This window comes from Hyperolius riggenbachi, chromosome 12 (genome assembly GCF_040937935.1).
Source record: "Hyperolius riggenbachi isolate aHypRig1 chromosome 12, aHypRig1.pri, whole genome shotgun sequence".
NCBI lineage: Eukaryota > Metazoa > Chordata > Amphibia > Anura > Hyperoliidae > Hyperolius > Hyperolius riggenbachi.
In genome coordinates this window covers 46,872,585-46,894,245 of record NC_090657.1, presented here as the reverse complement: position 1 = coordinate 46,894,245, position 21,661 = coordinate 46,872,585, and the positions used below count along the sequence as shown (strand labels likewise).

The following is a 21,661-nucleotide window of genomic DNA, read 5'->3' as shown; positions in this document are numbered from 1 at the left end:
TTTTTGCAACTAAATTAGGATTCGGATATCAGATTTGGATATCAGATTCGGATATCTGGTAGAAATCCACGGATATCCGGGTCATGGGTGAAACTATCCGCAGATAGCTATCCAGATTTTTAAACAAATCCGGAATCCGAATCCGAATTGGATAGTTGAAAAAAGTTCGGATATCCGGGTTACCTGGATATCTGGAATCCGGATGAGCATCCCTGATTTCAATGACCATCGAACGCAACGAAGGCTGCCTGCCTGGCCACCACCAAATGTAAATATGTGTCCCCCAGGTGCCTGAGTAGTGCAAAATACCACCTGTCCCATTGCTTCGACTCCCTGCCTCACCTGTCATAACACGCCTGTCTGCTGTTGCACTGAGCACCACCATGTGATGGTGCCTCTACCATGTGGGAGATGTGCCACCACATGATGGCACTCGGTGCAATGCCAGACATGGGGGTGATAGTGAAGGAGGCCCAGGAGTAACAGCAATGGGACAGGTGAGATTTTGCACTGCACGGGAACTGGGGGGCATTTACATTTGGGGTGCAGCCAGGCAAGGAATGGAGGCGGTGGCGCTAGGCTTATTCCTGATAGATATTGTAGTGAAATCTATCGGAAAATGGCCTGCAGTGTAAGGCAAGGGACAGATCCCTCTCTGTTCAGATTCGATCAGAGGGAGAGATCTGTCTTTTGTTCGATCTGCCCATACATAGCTAGATGTATGGGCACCTTTGTACTGTACCTCACATACATACAATATACATCGCATACCGGTACATTATTTTGTCATTTGTGTCACATATTTATGGTATTTATATTATTTAGAGTTTCTGCTTAACCCATTCAGGTTCCGTCGTTTTCACGTGAGAAATGTTCACCTCCCATTGATTAACCTATAACTTTATCACTACTTATCACAATGAACTGATCTATATCTTGTTTTTTCCGCCACCAATTAGGCTTTCTTTGGGGGGTACATTTTGCTAAGAGCCACTTTACTGTAAATGCATTTTAAGAGGAAGAATAAAAAAAAATGGAAAAAATCATTATTTCTCAGTTTTCAGCCATTATAGTTTTAAAATAATACATGCCTCCATAATTAAAACTCACGTATTGTATTTGCCCATATGTCCCGGTTATTACACCGTTAAAATTATGTATGGCGACAATATTTTATTTGGAAATAAAGGTGCATTTTTTCCATTTTGCATCTATCACTATTAAGTTTAAAATAAAAAAAATATAGAAATATTTCATCTTTACATTGATATTTAAAAAGTTTAGACCCTTAGGTAAATATTTACATTTTTTTTTTTTTTATTGTAATGTTTTTTGTTTTTTTTATAGTAAACATTTTATTTGGGTAGTTTTGGGAGGGTGGGAGGTAAACAATACATTTATAATGTAAATGTGTGTTAATTTTAATTTTTTTTACATTCAGTTGTAGTATTACTTTTTGAGTTTGTTTACATGACGTCACTCTAAGCGTAACACACGCTTAGAGTGACGCATCGGGGAGGGAACAGCCAGAAAAAGCACAGCTTCCGAGAGAAGCTGTCGCTTTTTCAGCGGGGGAGAGGGAGAGGAGCCCGAGACATTGATTCCGTGGCTACCGAATCCGCAGCCGGGAGTGCGCGTGCACGCGCGCGATCAGCCGCGGGAGCGCACGGTGGTGCGCATGGTTCCTGGACGTAGTTTCTACGTCCAGGAACCAAAATAGGTTAATGCAATTAGTTTATTTCAATATTTAAAATCTTTAGCCAGTTTAGGTCTAAAATATGTTTTTATTAGTTATACGGCATCATGCCTTCTATATTATTTCTAATTTTGCCATTTACATTTTTTTTTCCAGAAATTACCACAACTTCCGTCTCTGCTAAACAGAATTTCTGTAATTAAAGACCCTTTAACCTTTACACCAGCTAAGCATGATGAACTAGAAGATGAAGTACAACAAATCTTCGATGATGTAAACTCTACAATGCTAAATGTGTTTTTCCATGATATAAGTGAAACGAGCAGTGGTGCCAAGAGTACAGCTACAGTCTTAAACTATCAACCAAAGTACTGTATTGGAGACACATTAACTGTTCAAGTTCAGATGTTTAATCATGCGGGAGAAAGGAAGGCCTATGGGGGAGACTTTTTACGAGCACGGATCTTTTCTCCAAATCTTGGAGCTGGAGCATCTGGGAGAGTCGAGGACTTTAACAATGGTACTTATAATGTCTACTTCACATTATTTTGGGAAGGTCTTGTCAAAATTTCCATTCTCTTAATTCACCCAAGTGAAGGAGTCTCCGCTTTATGGCGAGCAAGGAGCCAGGGGCATAAACATATGATATGCAAAGGGAAGTTCCTTAATCAAAGCAAAGAAGTTCTTACAGATTGTGGATATGAATTGGACTCCCAAGGACAAAGGTGTTATTATGGTGATCAGCAACCAGGAGAATTATATTGTATGAAGCTACCTGGGGTTCCTTGTGAGGCCTTCATATCACTGAGTACTTCATTTGAACCTATTTATTATATGACCAGCACAGAGCAGCAGCTTTTCAAAAGGTACATTATACTTTCCTAATATTTTACATACCTTTATTGATTAATTTACTGTATATTGAAAATAAAATCACAGAATTCAGACAGGCTGTGAGCAGTGATGCTCGGATACCCCTTTTTATTATTTGAGTTTGGTCTAATTCGAATAGTAAATTATTCGAATTCGGTCGAATATTCGAGTCGAATATTTTTTACTATTCGATTCGACCTCGGACTTCGAGCTCACTATTCGAGTCGGTATTCGAGCTCATTATTCGAGCTGACTATTCAAATTGGCCTTAAATAGCTTCCAACACTTGTTTTGAGGGTGAATGATGCAAGAAACATCTTTTTTTCCAAGTAACAACAGCAAGTGATTATGTGGGGATGTTCCTTTAAAAAAAAGGTGGAAAGAGAAGAGAAGTTGTGTCCAAAATTCTGTTCAGTAGTGTATATACTTCTTCTTCTTCTTTATCTTCTATATCTTCTTCTTCTTCTATATCTTCTTCTTCTTCTTCTATATCTTCTTCTTCTTCTTCTTCTATATCTTCTTCTTCTTCTTCTATATCTTCTTCTTCATCTTCATCTTCATCTTCATCTTCTTCTTTATCTTCATCTTCATCATCTTCTTCTTCATCTTCTTCTTCATCATCTTCTTCATCTTCTTTTTCATCTTCTTTTTCATCTTCTTTTTCTTCATCTTCTTCTTCTATATCTTCTTTTTCTATATCTTCTTTTTCTATATCCTCTTCTTATTATTATTTTTCTATTTCGTCTTCTTATTTTTCTATATCTTCTTCTTCTCCTCCTCCTTCTTCTCCTCCTCCTTCTTCTTCTTTTTCTATATCTTCTTCTTCTTCTATATCGTCTTCTTCTTCTTCACTTATTTCTCTTTTATATATTTTTTTTAAAGAAATGCAGCTATTTTTGAGAGTAATAAATAGCTGGTGGCGCACGCATGTTGGAAGCGCCATTGTATGTGCTCCCTGGCAGTGGAAACACACAGACAGCAGGAGGTAAATTCAGCAGCAGCAGCAGGAGGAGGAGGATGATTGTGTGGCAGCAGGCAGTCAATGAGGCAGGCAGCGAGACATAATAGGCTGTGTGGTACCTAGCGGTAGTACCAGGCCGTAAATACACAGCATGAGGTTCCAGACAGCGGTCGTGAAGCCCACATCATGTCCAATACACAACTGGGACAACACAGTTTTCAACCCAGACACCTCTAAAAATAATATCACAAAGTATTAATAAAAAGTATATATATTTTTTTTTTGTTTTTTTAAAGAAATGCAGCTATTTTTGAGCGTAACAAATAGCTGGTGGCACATGGTGGAAACGCCATTGTATGTGCTCCCTGGCAGTGGAAACACACAGACAGCAGGAGGTAAATTCAGCAGCAGGAGGAGGAGGATGAGTGTGTGGCAGCAGGCAGTCAGGTAGGTAGGCAGCGTGACATAATAGCCCTGGTACCTAGCGGTGATACCATGGCTGTAAATAAACACAACAGGAGGTCCCAGACAGCGGTCGTGCAGCCCACATCGTGTCCAATACACAACTGGGACAACACAGTTTTCAACCCGGGCACCTCAGAAAAATTAAACCTTTTATTTTTTTTTAATGGTTTTTTTGTTTTGTTTTCACAGCAAATTACACAGATATAGCTATTGTTTGACGTAATAGCTGGTGGCAGCAGAAGGTAATTCTGTGTACCCTGGCAGTGGGAAACACAGACAGACAGCAGCAGGAGGAATGGAGGAGTAATGAGAGTAGCTATTGTTGGACGTAATAGCTGGTGGCAGAGTGGCAGCAGAAGGTAATTCTGTGTACCCTTGGCAGTGGGAAACACAGACAGACAGCAGCAGCAGCAGGAGGAATGGAGGAGTAGTGTGAGTGTGGCAGCAGGTAGGTAGGCAGCGTGACATAATAGCCCTGGTACCTAGCGTTGATACCAGGGCTGTAAATAAACACAACAGGAGGTCCCAGACAGCGGTCGTGCAGCCCACATCGTGTCCAATACACAACTGGGACAACACAGTTTTCAACCCGGGCACCTCAGAAAAATTAAACTTTTTTTTTTTTTTTTTTTTTAAATGGTTTACTTTTTTTTTTTTACAGCAAATTACACAGATATAGCTATTGTTTGACGTAATAGCTGGTGGCAGAGCGGCAGCAGAAGGTAAATCTGTGTACCCTGGCAGTGGGAAACACAGACAGACAGACAGACAGCAGAAGGGCAGTACACAGCAGCCCACTGTAGATGTAAAATGTGTGGCTGCAGGAGACATAATAGTCAAAGTGAACAGGCTGGCTTAGTGAGCAGGAGCCAGGAGGTGGTAAAGGGTGGTAAGGCACATTAACGATGGTTCTTCCGGCAGCCAGTTCATGTCCCCCTCTCGCCGACAACAGGGGCCAGGAACTCGCCTTCCACCCACGCCTGGTTCATCTTGAGAAACGTCAGTCTGTCCACAGACTTGTGAGACAGACGTGAGCGTTTCTCAGTGACCACGCCACCAGCTGTACTGAAGCAGCGCTCGGACAGCACGCTGGAAGGGGGGCAGGACAGCACTTCCAGGGCGTACTGCGCCAGCTCGCTCCAGATCTCCAGGCGCTTGACCCAATACTCCATGGGATCAACAGGGGCATTGCTGTCAAGCCCGCTGTAGGACCCCATGTAGTCAGCCACCATGCGGGTCAGGCGCTGGCTGTGACCGGAGGAGGATGCTGCTGCATGCACCTCCTCGCTAGTCACTGCTGCCGGAGCCTCTACAGTCCTGTAGAGCTCGTTGCTGAGAGACAGCAGGTCTGTGGGGCGCTTGCTGCTGGATGCAGGCACCTGCTGCTGCCTCTGTACTGGCTGGACAGTGGGGGTGGAAGGCTGGGGGAAGGCTTCCTCCAAGCGCTCAACAAGGGCCTGCTGCAAGCTCCTTATTTGTTGCGCTGGGTCTCCTCCTGCAGGCGGCAGGAACTGGCTCAACTTCCCCTTGAGGCTTGGGTCCAACATCATGCTGATCCAGATGTCCTCCCTCTGCTTCATCTGGATCACCCTGGGGTCCTTGCGCAGGCATGTCAGCATGTGCGCTGCCATTGGAAAGAGGCGGGCCACGTGTGCTGGCACATCGACGGCAGTGCTGTCCTCATCCTCCTCCTCTGCCACCTCATCCTCTCTCCACCCCCGCACCAACTCAGCTGCGCTGTGCTGATCCCCCTCATCAGCAGCAAGGTCAGGGACCTCCACCAAGTCCTCCTCCCCCTCAGAGGTGGACTGTGCAGCTGCTTGCCGCTCCTGCTGGTCCAAGGCTGCCGCTCCCTGTTCCAGCAAAGCATCGAGGGCCCTGTTCAGCAGACAAACCAGGGGCACCCACTCGCAGACCATAGCATAGTCCCTGCTCACCATGTTAGTGGCCTGCAGAAAGGGAGCCAGCACTAAGCACACCTGCTGTATGTGCCTCCAGTCATCATCGGGGACGATGGATGGGATGTTGCTGGTCTTGTCCCATCTCTGAGCGGCGGAAACAGTGGCCAGGGCAAGGTACTGGTTGACAGCGTGCTTCTGTTCAACCAGACGCTCCAACATCGCCAGGGTGGAGTTCCAGCGAGTTGGAACGTCAAGGATCAGCCGATGGCATGGCAGCTCCAGCTCCTTTTGCACGTCTTCCAGGCTCGCACAGGCTGCAGCCGAGCGCCGGAAGTGACGCACAACGTTCCTTGCCGTTTCCAGCAGTTCGCCCATCCCCTGGTAGGTGCGCAAGAACTTCTGCACCACCAGGTTCAGCACATGGGCAAGACAGGGGATGTGGGTCAGGTTTCCCCTGTCAATTGCGGCAACCAGATTGGCCCCATTGTCGGCCACCACCTCTCCGACTCTGAGGCCTTTGGGGGTCAGCCAAATCCTCTCCTGCTCCTGGAGTTTGGCCAACACATGGGTTGCCGTCAGTTTGGTCTTCCCAAGGCTGACCAACTGCAGCAGCACTTGGCAGTGGCGGGCCTTCACGCTGCTGCTGAGGCGGGGGGTTTGGCCAGGTTTGCCGGAGGATGGCAGAGGATCGGAGGAATCTGCTGCAGTTCCCCTGACCCTGCGGGGTGGCACCACCCACTGTGTTGCTACTGCTGCTGTGCCCGCTGCTGCTCTCCCATCCTCACCCCCTTCCACCAAGCTGACCCAGTGGACAGTGAAGGACAGGTAGCGGCCTGTCCCGAAGCGGCTGCTCCAGGAGTCCATGGTGATGTGGACCGTTTCACCAACTGCGTGCTCCAGCCCTCGCTCCATATTGGCCATCACAAAGCGGTGCAGTGCAGGAATGGCCTTGCGGGCGAAAAAGTGTCTGCTGGGGAGCTGCCAGTCTGGGGCTGCACAAGCAAGCAGCGCACGCATGTCGCTCCCCTCCTGCACGAGCGTGTACGGCAGGAGTTGGGAGCACATGGCCCGTGCCAGCAAGCCGTTCAGCTGACGCACGCGACGGCTGCTGGGAGGCAGAGCCCTAACCACCCCCTGGAAGGACTCGCTCAAAAGGCTCTGGCGTGGCCTTTTGCTGGCACGGGAATCAGCGGACACAGCAGAGGAGGCCACTGAGGACTGGCTGCCAGAACAGGCCTCAGTGTCGGCGGCAGGAGTTGCAGAGGGGGGAGGAGCAGTGCATTTCCGCACTCCTGCTGGTGCTGCTGGAGGAGCAGGAGGGCGGGTGGCTGCTGTTGCTGCTGCTGCTGCTGAAGGCTGTGCAGTGATGGGTGTGGTGCCACTGCCAGCACCAGATGCCTTCAGCCTCTGGAACTCCTCATGCTGGTGGAAATGTTTCGCAGCAAGGTGGTTGATGAGCGAGCTGGTGCTGAACTTTAAGGGGTCTGCACCTCTGCTCAACTTCCGCTGACAGTGGTTGCAAGTGGCGTACTTGCTGTACACTGTGGGCATGGTGAAAAATCGCCAGATTGGTGACAAAAACAACCCCCTACGGCCTGGAGCCACTGCTGCCTGTCTCCCTGTGGTGGTTGGGGCGGGGGCTTGGGTGTGGCTGGTGGTTGTACTGGCAGATGCTGCTGCTGCTGCTGCTGAGCCTGAGACACCAGCAGGCTGTGGGACCTGCCTACTGCTGCCAATGCTTGCAAAGATGCGCCTCCTTGCAAGGCCCACAAGCGCATCCTCCTCCTCCTCCTCAGAGCTGCTGATGACGACATCCCCTGGAGCTGGTGGCACCCAGTCTTTGTCTGTCACCGTCTCATCATCATCATCCCCCTCCTGAAACATGTCCTGCTGGGATGATGACCCCCCAAACTCCTCTCCTGATGCATGGATGGGCTGCTTGACTGTCGCCACAGTCTTGCTGTCCAATCCCTCCACCCCCAAAGTGCCCATCAGCATCTCCTCCTCAAGATCGCCAACAACAGCAGACAATTGACTCATGATGCCTGGGGTCAAAAGACTGCTGAATGACAGGTCGGCGACTGACGGTGAACTGGCCTCCTCCCCAGGCCCTGCTGGGCGGCTGCTGCGAACAGGGGTGGTGGTGGTGGTGGTGGTGAGGGTGGAGGCCTCGGATGCAGAGCTGATGGCGGGCTGCTCATCCTCCGTCATCAGTTGCACCACAGTGTCTGCATCCTTTTCCTCAATGGGACGTTTCCGACCCGGCTGGAGGAAAATAGGAGCAGGTACTACATGCTGCTGCTGCTGCTGCTGCTGCTGCTGCTGTGTCTCTGCAGTGTGAGTTGCTCCTGCTGGGCGGCGCCCAAGGCGTCCACGGCCAGTGGCTATAGGAGGAATGTTAGCCACTGACGCAGCTGCTGCGGAACTGTGCATGGTGGCGCGGCCGCGGCTTGCCACAATGCTGCTCCCTCTCCTCTTGATTCCCTTGCTGCCCTTCCCCTTGCCCAAACCGCGCTGGCTGCCACTTCCAGACATCTTTGATGTTTTGGGCGTAAACAAAAAAGTTTTTTAAAAGGGTGGGTGAAAAAGTGGGGTACTTTAATGGAGTGGGTTGGTGGGTGAGGTGACACTAATCACTAAGTGATTAGATCGCTAAGTGATTACTAGTACAGTACTAATACAAAATACAATAATTCAGTAATCAGTATAAGTGTGAACAGTGAACAGTGAGTGTGTCCCCTAGTAGACTAACTAGAAAATACAATAATCAGTAGTAATCAGATTAAGTAGAAGGAAATAGAGTGTGTGTGTGTACTGAGTGCACGTACACACACATGCAGGAGCTAGCCTATGAACAGTGACTGAGTGTCCCTAGTAGTAAGTAGTAAGTAAGTGTACAACTAGAAATTACAATAATCAGTAGTAATCAGAAGGAAATAGAGTGTGTGTACTGACAGTGCACGCGCACACACACGCAGCGCAGGAGCTAGCCTATGAACAGTGACTGAGTGTCCCTAGTAGTAAGTAGTTAGTAAGTACAACTAGAAATTACAATAATCAATAGTAATCAGAAGGAAATAGAGTGTGTGTACTGTGCACGCACACACGCAGGAGCTATGAACAAACAGTGACAGTGAGTGTCCTAGTACAGTTACTACAAAATACAATCACTCAGTAGTAAAGGACAGCAGAAGCACTGGTATAATAAACTAACAGAGGACAGGAGGACAGCTGCCCACACAGGCAAGGCCCTGAGGCCTAAAGCAGTGTAAGCTTGCCTGCAGAAGCTGTGTCTGTCTCTATGTAACACACAAGCTACTAACTAAAATACAATGTCTATCTAACTAACTAACAACAATATAGGTGTGTATAGGAGGTGTATGTGAGCAAAAACGCTAGGTAATTGACCACAATAGAGCTCTTGCTAAGCCAAAGCACAAAGGAGCAGATCTCTCTCTGTACAAAGTCAGGCAAGGACGGGAAAATGGAACATGGCGGCCGCTATTTATAGGGTAGGGGCTGGCCAGGGTCCCCCTCTGTGATTGGCTGCCGTCAGAGGGCCTGGGAGCCCTCTGATTGGCTCTAAGGACATCAATCTGGGCTATGACGCTATTCGAGCTCGGTATTCGAGCTCGAATAGCGCTGTTTGCTCGAATAGCTCGAATAGTGAATGGGCTATTCGAGTTCACTCGAATAGCCCATTCGAATAGCTGCAGCTATTCGAGCTCTGTATTCGAGCTCGAATAGCTGAAAAAAGAGCTCGAATATTCGAGCTACTCGAATATTCGAGCTCTGCTGAGCACCACTGGCTGTGAGGAGTCAAGCTTCCATTAGATAAAAAATGAAGTGAAAATAAACCGATGAGATAATGTCAGGAGTAGGAAAATTACCTCCGCAGCGGAGAGCGGCGCGGCCGCCGCTCTCGCGTCTGATGCCACGGCGGATGCCGCCACCGCCTCCTCAGCATCACGTCACACCAGGTCAGGTCTCTCCAGGTCACGTCAGAACAGAAGGGCGCACGCATGCATACAGAGACAGGACCCTTTATGCGCTGAGGAGGAGAGTCAGCTGACCGGCCGGTCAGCTGACAACTCAATCTGATCTTTCGCTATCTCATTGGCTGAGGCTAGTGGGTGGAGCTGCAGGTATATCTTAGGTATTTAAGACCGTAGCGGTCAGTGCATCATTGTCTGCTGATGCTGAAACTTTGCGGTTAAGCTCTCAGACCTTAGATAGTTCCGGTGTGCTTTGATCCGGGAGAATACCGGGGATTTCACACAAGATAGGAATTGTTTGATAGCTATAATTATATTTGATATTATTGCCTCTACGTGTATGAACTTTGCCTGAACTCCGTTTATCCTTTTGCCTTACGATTCTGTACTCAGTCTTCTGTCTAGTTGCCGACCTCGGCCCGACCCCCATTCTGCTCTCGCTCTCTGATTCTGTACCTCTGCATATCTGATTGTTGCCGACCTTGGCTATACTCTGACTATGTTTCTGATTGCTGATTTTGTACCGACTTCTGACCGATCCGTTACTGACCTTGCCTGAACGACCACTCTTGTTATAAGTGATAGACCCCACAGCCAGGGGCTATCATTTACATGTGATATTCCCCACAGCCAGGGGTTATCACATAGGAGTACTCCTGAACTACTGTGCACTCAAACACGTGTGATCACACCTTTATTAAAATACTGACCATTGCTGTATTTTTATATGTTGTATTGCTTATCTGTCTGTTGAGCTCACTCTGACCAGCAGAGTACCACCGATTGCCCCACTGATGACTGTAGAGAATGGGAGGAACTGCAATGTGGAGTCAATCAGCATGGCGATCAGGCCAAGGGTCCGGGCAGGCAGCAGACAGGCATAATCGGGGTCACAGGCAAAGGTCAAGGCAGGCAGCAGACAAGCATAATCAAGGTCACAAGCAAAGGTCAATGCAGGCGGCTAACAGGAGGTATCAAGGTCACAGGCTAGGTCACAACAGGAAGATAAGAATCATATACTAGCAGAGGTCAGAGGAGCTCCAAGGTATAGGTTAACCCACGCTGTTAGAACTAACATCATTGGCTGAATGGCTGACTGGGCTTTTATAGGCAACTTGGTGCCAGGTCCTGCTATTTCGTGCTCATTCATGCATACTGATTACCACACATAACACTGTACATTGTTATGCATCTAGAAGTAAAAATAAATTTGTCTTGCACGCCTGTGTATATGTACAGGAGACAAATGCCAGGGAGGTGAGCATGACAAACTGACTATCTCCGGTACACAAGGGTAGTATTTTTTTTAATGTAATCCATCTCCAATACAGACTAATCTTGATCCATTTAACTTAATATTTGTTTTATGCTTTACACTGGGGAGAGAAAATGCTTTTAGTGCCCCCAGTCATCATTTTTACAATTATATGGAAGGAGATTCTCCATCCTGCCACCCAAGGTAAAGTTAGTGTGTACCGTATGTTATGTTTACTACACATAATACACAGGTGATAGAATTTTTGCTTACCAATTAAGTGTATTAACTATGAGTAGGTGCCTCATAAAAGCTAAATTAGAATTGAACTGATACCCAATATTTAGGAACCTTGCAAATACACTATTTTTCCTACTACAACCAGTTCCAAATGTGATCTCCTTTAGGCTGCTTTAATAATGCAGTCCTCAAGACCACAAACTTTGGGTTTAATCAGTTCCCTATGAAAAGAGTAAATGGTAAGTTTAATTAATATTGCACTGATTTACACATCAGCAACCACTTCTTATATCCAGCTGGGATTATAAGTTAAAGTGAAAAAAAAAACAACAGATACCTGTTATGATCGCTTCTGCAGCGTTTACTGCTGACTGCAGTGGTATTGCAAACCAAGCAGTTCTAATGTCATTACATGCATTTGCTTGCATAGTTTGGTTTGCACTTAAACTAGTTGCTGATTCCATCTGCAGTCGCTCTGAAGTTAATGACAGTTTAATATGCTTTTGTGTAAACAAACATTGTCTGCTGCAATGGAGGGGCAATCCCTTTCCTGCAGGCTGCATATCATTGTCTGCCTTTTCCTGCTATCAACCTGTGATTAATTACCATTCACTTGTGTGGGAATCTGCAGGTCTGCTCCCATTGGATGACCTCAGTATAAAGAACTGCTTCCTGCAATGCCTCATGGGCTACCATAGTCTCAGATTCTGTCTGTTACTCTGCTCGTGCCCCACCTCGTTCCTAGTCCGTGTGGACTGCGCTGACTCCTGCGAAGGGGTCAGCGAGTCCTCCTAGTTCTGCTCTTGTTTCTAGAAGTTGTTACTTTGCTTGTCTTGTGTCATATATTAGTTCATCGCCAATATATACGCATACTTGCACGTTTATTATTTTCCTTGTATTCGTGTTACGTTGATACATCAGTGTCGCTGATATATACGTACACGAACTGTTTATATCCTATGTTCCGTTAGTCAGCGTTCCAGCACGCTGAGCTAGTTATCCTGTTCTTGGTCCTGTTTGTGGATTGCGTTCATCTCTGCGAAGAGATAGCGAATCCTTCTGAGTCCTGTTCCCTGTATTACTCCAGTCTTAGTCAGAGTTCCTGCTTATGTCATATATCGGTTCATTGCCGATATATACATATGTTAGTCAGACGTTACAAATAGTTTCATTGATAGCTGTAATTGTAATACGCTAGGAAATCATACTTATTGTATATTTATCTGTGTTACGTTCATCTATCTTGATCCTGCTATTTCCTGACTATCCTGTCCTGTCTTTGTGAGGCACGCCATTGCTGCAAACGCATTGGCTACCTCATTCCAGTCTGTTTTATTGTGGATGCTTGCTGTCACTAAGTAGTGGCTAGTTAAGCAAGCGTTCATTCTGTCTACCTGTCCTGATCTCCTCAGTCCTGGTTTACTTTGCGCTGAGACGTTATTACGAAAGTGTTGTTTGTGGCTGTTCGGATCTGCACCGGCTCTGTGCACCACAATCTCCTATTGGAGTCAGTCCTCATCTCCTCCACTAAACTGGTGATATCCTGATTCCTTGTGCTGGTGTGTGTACCTCCTTCACGTCAGCTTATGTGTTGCATGCTGACTGTGGAGATTACACCTCCAAGCTTAACAATACCTATGCAAAGGGAAGGCTCTGTGTCCTGTAGAGCCTTTCCACTCCTCTCAGTCCCCTAGTGTTTCTAGCATTTTAAGATCTTTTGAAAAAAAATTTTTCCTTGCTGTCTCCATCGTAAAGTGTACCCAAATTAAAAATACAAAATTTCAGAAATGAAATCTACTTTCTAACTTATAATAATAAATAGCAGCCTTTTTTCAGCTGCATGATGACAAATATGAAATATTTGACATTTATTGGAGGAACCCCTCCCTTCCTTTCATATTGCCGTGAAAGAATCCGGCAGACTGGTGGAGGATATAAAAAAAACAAAACAAAGGCTGCTACTGATGATGTCACAGGGGAAATGATCTCAGCTTCTGTGAGATTTCACATAGAGGTTGCCCCTGTGAGGGAGGGTAGCTGATGACAAACACACTCATGATCTAAAACCTCCTACTAAGCTCAGAAGTAATGGTTGCCACCTGTATAACCCTAGTTATGAAAAGAGAAGGGTGAAAAGTATGCACTGAAATGTTCATAGGCTTGAAGGAGAGTTTATTTATCTTTGTATATGTCAGAGTGGTGCAACTAAATATTTTGAATTAAAAAAATGTTTGATTTAGGTCCGCTTTAATTGTTTACCGACTTGCCATCAGTTTGCGATAACTTAATAAACTTGATTTCAAATGGACGTCAGATAAAACTAGACAATTATTCTATAAAGGTAATGCTCTTCATAGTGTCCAGCAATTACTAGGTCGTTAGACTGCCTGTTTACCCTATTTACTTGCCCAACAGGATAAATGGTACTCATTATTAGAGATGGCCTGAACCTCCGATTTTCGGTTCGCCAACTTCCGCAAAAAGTTTGGTTTGTGTGAACTTCCAATAACCGCAATAGACTTCAATAGGGAGGCGAACTTGGAAAACTAGAAAAATTTATGCTGGCCACAAAAGTGATGGAAAAGATGTTTCAAGGGGTCTGACACCTAGAGGGGGGCATGGCGGAGTGGGATAGACGCCAAAAGTCCTGGGGAAAAATCTGGATTTGACGCAAAGCAGTGTTTTAAGGGGCGAAATCACATTGAATGCTAAATTGCAGGCCTAAAGTGCTTTAAAACATCTTGAATGTGTATACATCAATCAGGGAATGTAACTAGAGTACTGCTTCACGCTGACACACCAAACTCACTGTGTAACGCACCGCAAACAGCTGTTTGCGTAGTGCCGACCGTGCTGGACTGATGCGCAACATGGCCAGAGTGCAGGCCATGGCGGTTTTCAAGCCCAGTGCTTTAAAACATCTTGCAGGTGTATACATCAATAAGGGAGTGTAATTAGAGCACTGCTTTACACTGACACACCAAATTCACTGTGTAACGCACCGCAAACAGCTGTTTGTGTAGTGATGGCCATGATGGACTGGTGCGCGGCACACCATGACGAGAGAGCAGGCCGTGGCAGGCCGTGGCGGTTTTCAAGCCCATATGGTCGCCGGGCTGAGGTAGCTGAATGACAGAACAGTGACTGTCCAGCTGATCAAATTTGGTCTGCCCACAATGAAGCAACATCCTTATTATCTTGAGTTTGAACCCCCCCCCCCGCCCGAGACACTCGTATAGCCGGCGGTCATTGCTTCATTGTGATACGCAAGCCCCTTCACCGTGGCAAGGTAATGATCACGAAGGGGAATTGGCATGCACATGCCTTTTGTTTTGTTTTTGCAGCCAGAAAAATTAGGCAGGCATGTACATGCACCAGAAAAATTATTATAGCAGGCGCTGCTAGCAGCGGCCTTAAAAATTCAGGCATCCGCCTGGAGTCCTGGACCCTGTTGGTGGTGGTGGCGAAGGCAGTCATGTGGCCTGCAGGCAGAGATGCTGTGTGGGGACTGGGGACCTACTTAGTCTTGGGGCAGGCAGTCACACGGCGTGCAGGCAGAGATGCTGTGTGGGGGGACTGACTAAGTCTTCGGGCAGGCCTGACCATGCTTTGCAGACCAGGCATCCGTGGTCAGATGGACCCTTGACCCAATGCTGTGTGCCAGAGATGACATCACTTGCCTTTCATCATCACGGGGCAGTTTGGGTATTTTTTGAGAAATAATTGCATATCTTCCACTGTGGTGTGTGGATTTGCTTTTGTGTGCTGCTTTCCCTCAGATGGTCATCCCATTGCAGTTTGTGCTTTGTAATCATGTGCCTTCGTTAGGTAGTTGTCCCTATGTGGGTCTTGGTCTTTCCATGGCTCAATTTTCGGTGGCAGAGAATACAGATGACATTGCTCTCATCTGAGGCAGACACACACAAAAATTTCCACTCCGCTGAGCCCTGGGGTGGTGACGGCCGATTGAGTGCTAAGTGGGGTGCCAGAATCAGAGCAGGAGAAGATATGTCATGCTTCCATGCAGAAGCTGAGAAAGATGAGGTGTTCTGTGTTAGAGATGTCCCGAACGGTTCGCCAGCGAACGGTTCCATGCGATCTTTGGGTGGTTAGCGTTCGCCGGTGAAGGCAAACTTTTGCGGAAGTTCGATTCACCCCATAATGCTCTATTGAGCAGAACTTTGACCCTCTACATCACAGTCAGCAGGCACATTGTCACCAATCAGACTGCACTTGCTCTTGGAGCCCCACCCCCCCTTATAAAAGGCAAGGTTCTGCAGTCATTTTACTCACTCGTCTGCCTCCAGTAATTAGTTAAGGGACAGCTGCTGACAGACTCTGCAAGGGAGAGTTTAGTTTGGATATTGTAGGTTTGTTCCTAGCTGATTGTTATTCCTTATACTTCCTCTCTCCCTCCTCCCGGAGGGAGGAGGGTCTCATCTTCCAGGGAATTGTAGTATTTCAAAAGCCAGCTTACATTCCGTGCCTGGGAATTGAACTCAGGCTGGGCTGGGAATTGAACCCAGGTCTGCGGTAGGTAACTCATTTAACCACTATACCACCAGCCACACTACATGCTAAAGCCAGCCTAGCATGTACCATTATGATCAATCCAAGAGAAAATTAGCTTGCTTAATCCACAGAATTGTACTATATCAAAAGCCAGCTTAAATACCGTGGCTGGGAATTAAACACAGGCTGGGCTGGAAATCTCTTGGGTATATCACAATGGTACATGCTAGGCTGGCTTCAGCATGTAGTGTTGTTGGTGGTATAGTGGTTAAATGAGTTACCTACCGCACACTGAGACCTGGGTTCAATCCCCAGCCCAGCCTGGGTTCAATTCCTAGCCACGGTATGTAAGCTGGATTTTGATGTAGTACAATTCCGTGGATTAAGCAAGCTAATTTTTCTCTTGGATTGATCATAATGGTACATGCTAGGCTTGCTTCAGCATGTAGTGTGGTTGGTGGTATAGTGGTTAAATGAGTTACCTACCGCACACTGAGACCTGGGTTGAATTCCCAGCCCAGTCTGGGTTCGATTCCCAGCCACGGTATGTAAGCTGGCTTTTGATATAGTACAATTCCGTGTGTTAGTTTCAAAATTACTTTATTGAATTGCATATTAAGAAAAATGAACATACAGTGAGGGTGTATACAACATTATATATAAACCTGAGTTGTACATTTTTAGTAGGGAGATTAGTGCAATAAGATCAGACATTAATAATTAAAACAAGAATAATATGCCAACAATTGTTGAAGGTTGTATTTAGTATGAGTAGAGATGCGTAGGGCATAAGAAAAAACAAGGTACCTTCAGTAGTCAATGAGATACACATAGATTGTACACCAGATGAGAACAAGAAAACAGTTTTAGGTTGACTCCACATTTTAGAACTGTTCTTCAAGTGCTTGTTTAATATCAGGAGACGTAACATTTTTAAGCCATGGTTGCTGTAACGGTTGGGTGTAGCAACTCAGATGTCTAATTATATGGTGATCTACAGAATCACCAATAATACAGACGCTATACCTGATTATGTGGTGATCTGCAGAATCACCAATAATACTAGTATAGCTAAAAGGGTGCTAAGAGTGTAGTGCTTGGTGCAACCGTAATTTTATTAGTTTTGCAAGACCTTACCAGAGGGACTGGTAAGGTACTATAATACAGACTGTAACCTAGTAATTAGGCGAGACCTCGCCAGAGGGGCTGGTGAGGTACTATCAGTACACAGACAATGTGACAGAGAACAAGCCCCAGCAACTGGTGATGCTGAGGGAATCTCCCGAGGAGCGGGTGATTCAGACTATACGGCAACCTAGTGATCACCTGAGGAGCAGGTGATTAAGACTATACTGTAGTCTAGTGGACACCTGAGGAGCAGGTGTACAAATAATGCTGCAACTACTGATCACCTGAGGAGCAAGTGTTACGATACTAAGAATCCTTCACCAGAGGCTAGCCCACTGGTGAGGACAGAGTGGTCAGACAGGCAAGGTTCGGCAACAGGGAGGTAAGTAACCGTACATAATTGTGAGGCAAAGGGATAATGGGTAACAGGCAGAGGTTCAGCAACTGGTCAGATAGGCAGAAGTACAGAAACGTTAGACAGGAAGCAAGGTCAGAGTTATAGCCAGAATAATACACAGGTAATCAATAACAATATAACAATTCCTAGTCTAAGTGTGAAGTCCTTGGTTTCAACACCTGGGATCTAGTCAAAGGTCTGAGCGCTAACACGTAAGTATTCACGACAGCAGACGAGGACCAAATGACAAGTGAAGGCTTATGAGGAAGAGGGAGACTCTCAGCCACTCCCACCTCGGATTTCCGCCAATCCGAGTGGCGAGAGTCATCCCTGACGTCAGCCGACCGGCAGGTCAGCTGACGCGCCTTCTGCAAGCATAAAGGTCCTGTCTCCGCGCGTGACAGACCTCCTGTGAGTCAGAGAGCCCGACTGTTCCTGGCGTGCCAGACGCTGAGGGAACGGAGAATGCTTGTGAGCCAGGGAAGGAAGCGGCTGCAGTCACACCCCCTGCGTGTCGGCAGCCGCTGAGCTACTAGTTGTTACAATTGCCAAATTTTATCAAAATGGTGGACTCTGTCCATCAGATTATTATCAAGGACGCATCGATAGATGAGCGATTGCTGACGCCATTGAGAAGCAATGTAGGCTTTAGTGGCATCGGCTGCAAACTGTATAAGTTTATGATGAGCGTGAGGAATGCCTTCTGGCTTATAGCCTAGAAGAAAAATCAAGGGGTCAGCTTGTAGCTGGATCGAGAGAATTTTATTCAAGTTATTTATGATTTTAGACCACAGCTGGGCTACCTTAGGACAAGTCCACCATATATGATACATTGTAGCCGCAATTTGGCAACCTCTAAAACACGTGGATGGGTGTTCTGATGATATTTGGTGCAATTTTGTGGGAACTAGATAACTATGATGCAGAACTCTAAGAGAAACTTCCATGTTTGTAACCTGTAGGCTACCTTTGGATAGAGTATCCATACGTTGCATCCAATCCTCTTTATCTAATGTTTTACCACTATCAAGTTCCCAAGCGAGTTGAAAAGGAAGCTTGTTTTGGGATGTAGTGGAGTTAAAGGAGGAATAAAGGGTAGATAACATACCTCTACATAGGGGGTCTGATCTGCAGACATGTTCCAGAAAAGTAGACCTTGAAGTTTGGTTATAGAGACATAATGATCTAGCAAAGTTAATAATTTGAAAAGCTCTATAACTTTCATTCAAGGGTAATGACAGTTGTAGTTGTATGGATGCCAATGTGGGGACACCTCCCCCCTGTGTTATATCACCTAAGGTTTTAATTTTTTTAGTGGTCCACCATCCAAACTGGGTCGGGTCATGCCCTCCTGGAAAGTCAGGGTTATTAAAGAGTCCTACGAGCTGAGATGGTTTAGCTTGCAGATTATATTTATAATGAACTTTCTTCCATAAAGATAGGGTGAGTTAGGTATTATAACGATTGGTGTCAGCAACACAGATTTTTCTGATTATTGCTGATCTGCAGTATCACCAATAATACAGATACTATACCTGATTATGTGGTGATCTGCAGAATCACCAATAATGCTAGTATAGCTAGACACGGGACAACCAATGTGAGATTGTGTTTTGGTGCAACAGTAATGAGAAGAGGAGATCTCCCGAGGAGCGGGAGATTCAGACAATACTGCAGCCAAGAATCCCCTGAGGAGCAGGGGATTCAGACTGTACTGCAGCCAGTGGACACCTGAGGAGCAGAGACCACTGACTGTGCTGCAAAGGCTGATCACCTAAGGAGTAGGTGACAGCTCTTAGAGATTCCTCACTAATGGCTAGGCCGACTAGTGAGGACAGGAAGGTCAGACAAGCAGGGTAGGCAACTTACGGACAGATAAAGTACAAAGACGGAAGGCTGATTCGATGTTAAGGTTCAGGCAGAGTCGGCAACAATAATCAGATAGGCAGAGGTACCGAATCAGCAAACAGGAGAGTAGTCAAGGAAGCAGAAGGTCATAACAGATAAACTATAGCAATGTAGCAATATCCTAGTCTAGGTGTGAAGTCCTTGGTTTTAACACCTGGGATCTAGACTAAGTACACAGATAACACAATGCAATTAGTACTTTAAGCTATCAACGGAAACTGGCTAAGTGTGGATCCCCAGCTCCAGCTGGTTTTAGCACACTGTAGGATCTGACTAAGGGTCTGAGCGCTAACACGTTAGCATTTGCAACAGCAGACCACCAGCAACTGACAGGCAGGTCCTATATATACTCAGAGCGCTCCACAGTGCCGCCCACAGTGCTGCCCCAGTCACTCAGCCAATCCGGAGCACTACTGGAGTCAGCTGACCAGCTGATCAGCTGACTCCTATTTTGCTTGCATAAAGGTCCTGTCGCCTGGCATGCGCGCATAGCTCTCAATCTATGTGCACTAGAAGGACCAGGCAAAACAGCAGCATGTAACTGCACGGCAGAGGCCGCCGGCTGATACGCGGAGATAGCTTGGCCATGCGGCGGTATCTCCGCTATCCTTTACAGGTATATGGAGAAAGTGTCGCAATGTTTTTGATGTTATTGAGAGAAGACCATAATAGGCCCTTCCATTTTAGAGGGCGGACCAGAGCATCCTCCAAGGTAAGCCATCTAGGTCTGTTGTTTTCAGCATATATCATGGGCAGGAAGGCCAGCTGGGAGGCCAAATAGTACTTATAAAGACATGGCACCGATAAACCCCCCTCTTTTTTATGCATCATTATCATTGTACGGTGAATACGCGGGCGCTTACCACTCCATATGAATTGGAAAATATTTTTTGTAGCCTTTCTAACATGCCTTTAGTCAAGCAGACCGGGAGGGTTCGGAATAGATACATAAGTTTTGGCAAAAGGGTAATTTTTACTGCAGTTACCCTGCCTGCCCAAGATATTTTATAACCCATCCATTGTTGCAGGAGCTCTTCTAAGTGCTTTAGCATAGGTATATAGTTCCAGTGGTATAACTTGTCCGGATCGGAGGAGATCTTAACCCCAAGATACTTCAAATAATGGGGCTGGTACCTAAAGTTAAAGATGTTGGAGATATATTCTCCCATTCCTTTGGGGAAATTGGTAAATAGGGCCTCTGACTTTTCATAGTTTAATTTCAGTCCTGATAAAGATTCGAAACATTTGAGTTCTTTTAATAGATTAGGAAGGGATATGACCGGATTCGTAAGAGTTAACAGGACATCATCCGCGAATAGTGACAGTTTGAATTCGTGTGAGCGAATCTTATAGCCTTGGATATTTACATTAGATCGTATAGAGTTTGCCAGGGGTTCCATCATGATAGCGAAGATGGCTGGTGATAGGGGACATCCCTGACGGGTCCCACGCTGAATCTTGATAGGTTGGGAGGATGGTGCTGACCCGAAAATCGGAGGTTCGCGACATCTCTAATCTGTGTTAAATAGTCAACTACGTCCTGACAATATTGGGGGTTGATGGCAAGTGCCTTCTTCTGAACACTGTACTTTGGTTACGGGCCGCACAAAATCACGACAGCACAACCTCGACCAGACCTGCCAGGTGGCCTGCCTCTGCCTTTTGTTTTGTCCATATTGGGGGGGATGAAGTGAAAGGTATGCACTGACTTGACTAATACAATGTGCAGTGAGTCACACAGGAGCAGTTAACAGGTATGCACGGAGTGGTATATCACACTCCGTTCGCTCACGTAGGTAGGTGGGTGCACTGAAGTGAACGAAAGGTAGTAGGTATATGCAGTGATGGGTATTACATGTGCACCTGTCACACACAGACAGGTACTGGATAGGCACAGTTTCACTGCTTGCGCTGACGTAGGTAGGTGGGTGCACTGAAGTGAACAACAGGTAGTAGGTATATGCAGTGATGGCTGGGTATTACATGTGCACCAGTCACACACAGACAGGTACCGGATAGGCACAGTGACACTGCGTGCGCTCACGTAGGTGGGTGGGTGCACTGGAGTGAACAACAGGTAGTAGGTATGTGCAGTGATGGGTATTACATGTGTACCTGTCACACACACAGACAGGTGCAGTGACACTGACTGACAGGGCTGTATATAATGCAAGTGGGCCACAAAAAAAAAAAAATACAAACAGATCTCAAAAGAGCTGTTGAGGGGTGCTTTTTTAGCAATAACAATCATCCAGGAGCAAGCTAACAAGCCTACCAGAGCCTAACTAAGCTTTCCCTATGAGAGTCTGCAGCAGCTATCCCTTCACTAA

The 21,661-nt window shown here is 46.4% G+C and overlaps 1 protein-coding gene across 2 annotated transcripts in view; it reads left to right on the top strand.

Annotated features, from left to right (window-relative positions):
* Positions 1-21,661, top strand: part of LOC137540712 (NXPE family member 4-like) — a 124,875-nt gene that overhangs the window by 35,839 nt on the left and 67,375 nt on the right. The window contains exon 3 of one of the 2 annotated variants that reach the window (XM_068261836.1): positions 1,853-2,216. In XM_068261836.1, coding sequence (XP_068117937.1) covers positions 1,853-2,216 — 364 coding nt within the window. Of the gene's footprint in view, positions 1-1,852; positions 2,563-21,661 lie in introns of both variants that reach the window. The other variant, XM_068261835.1, reaches the window with a different exon arrangement.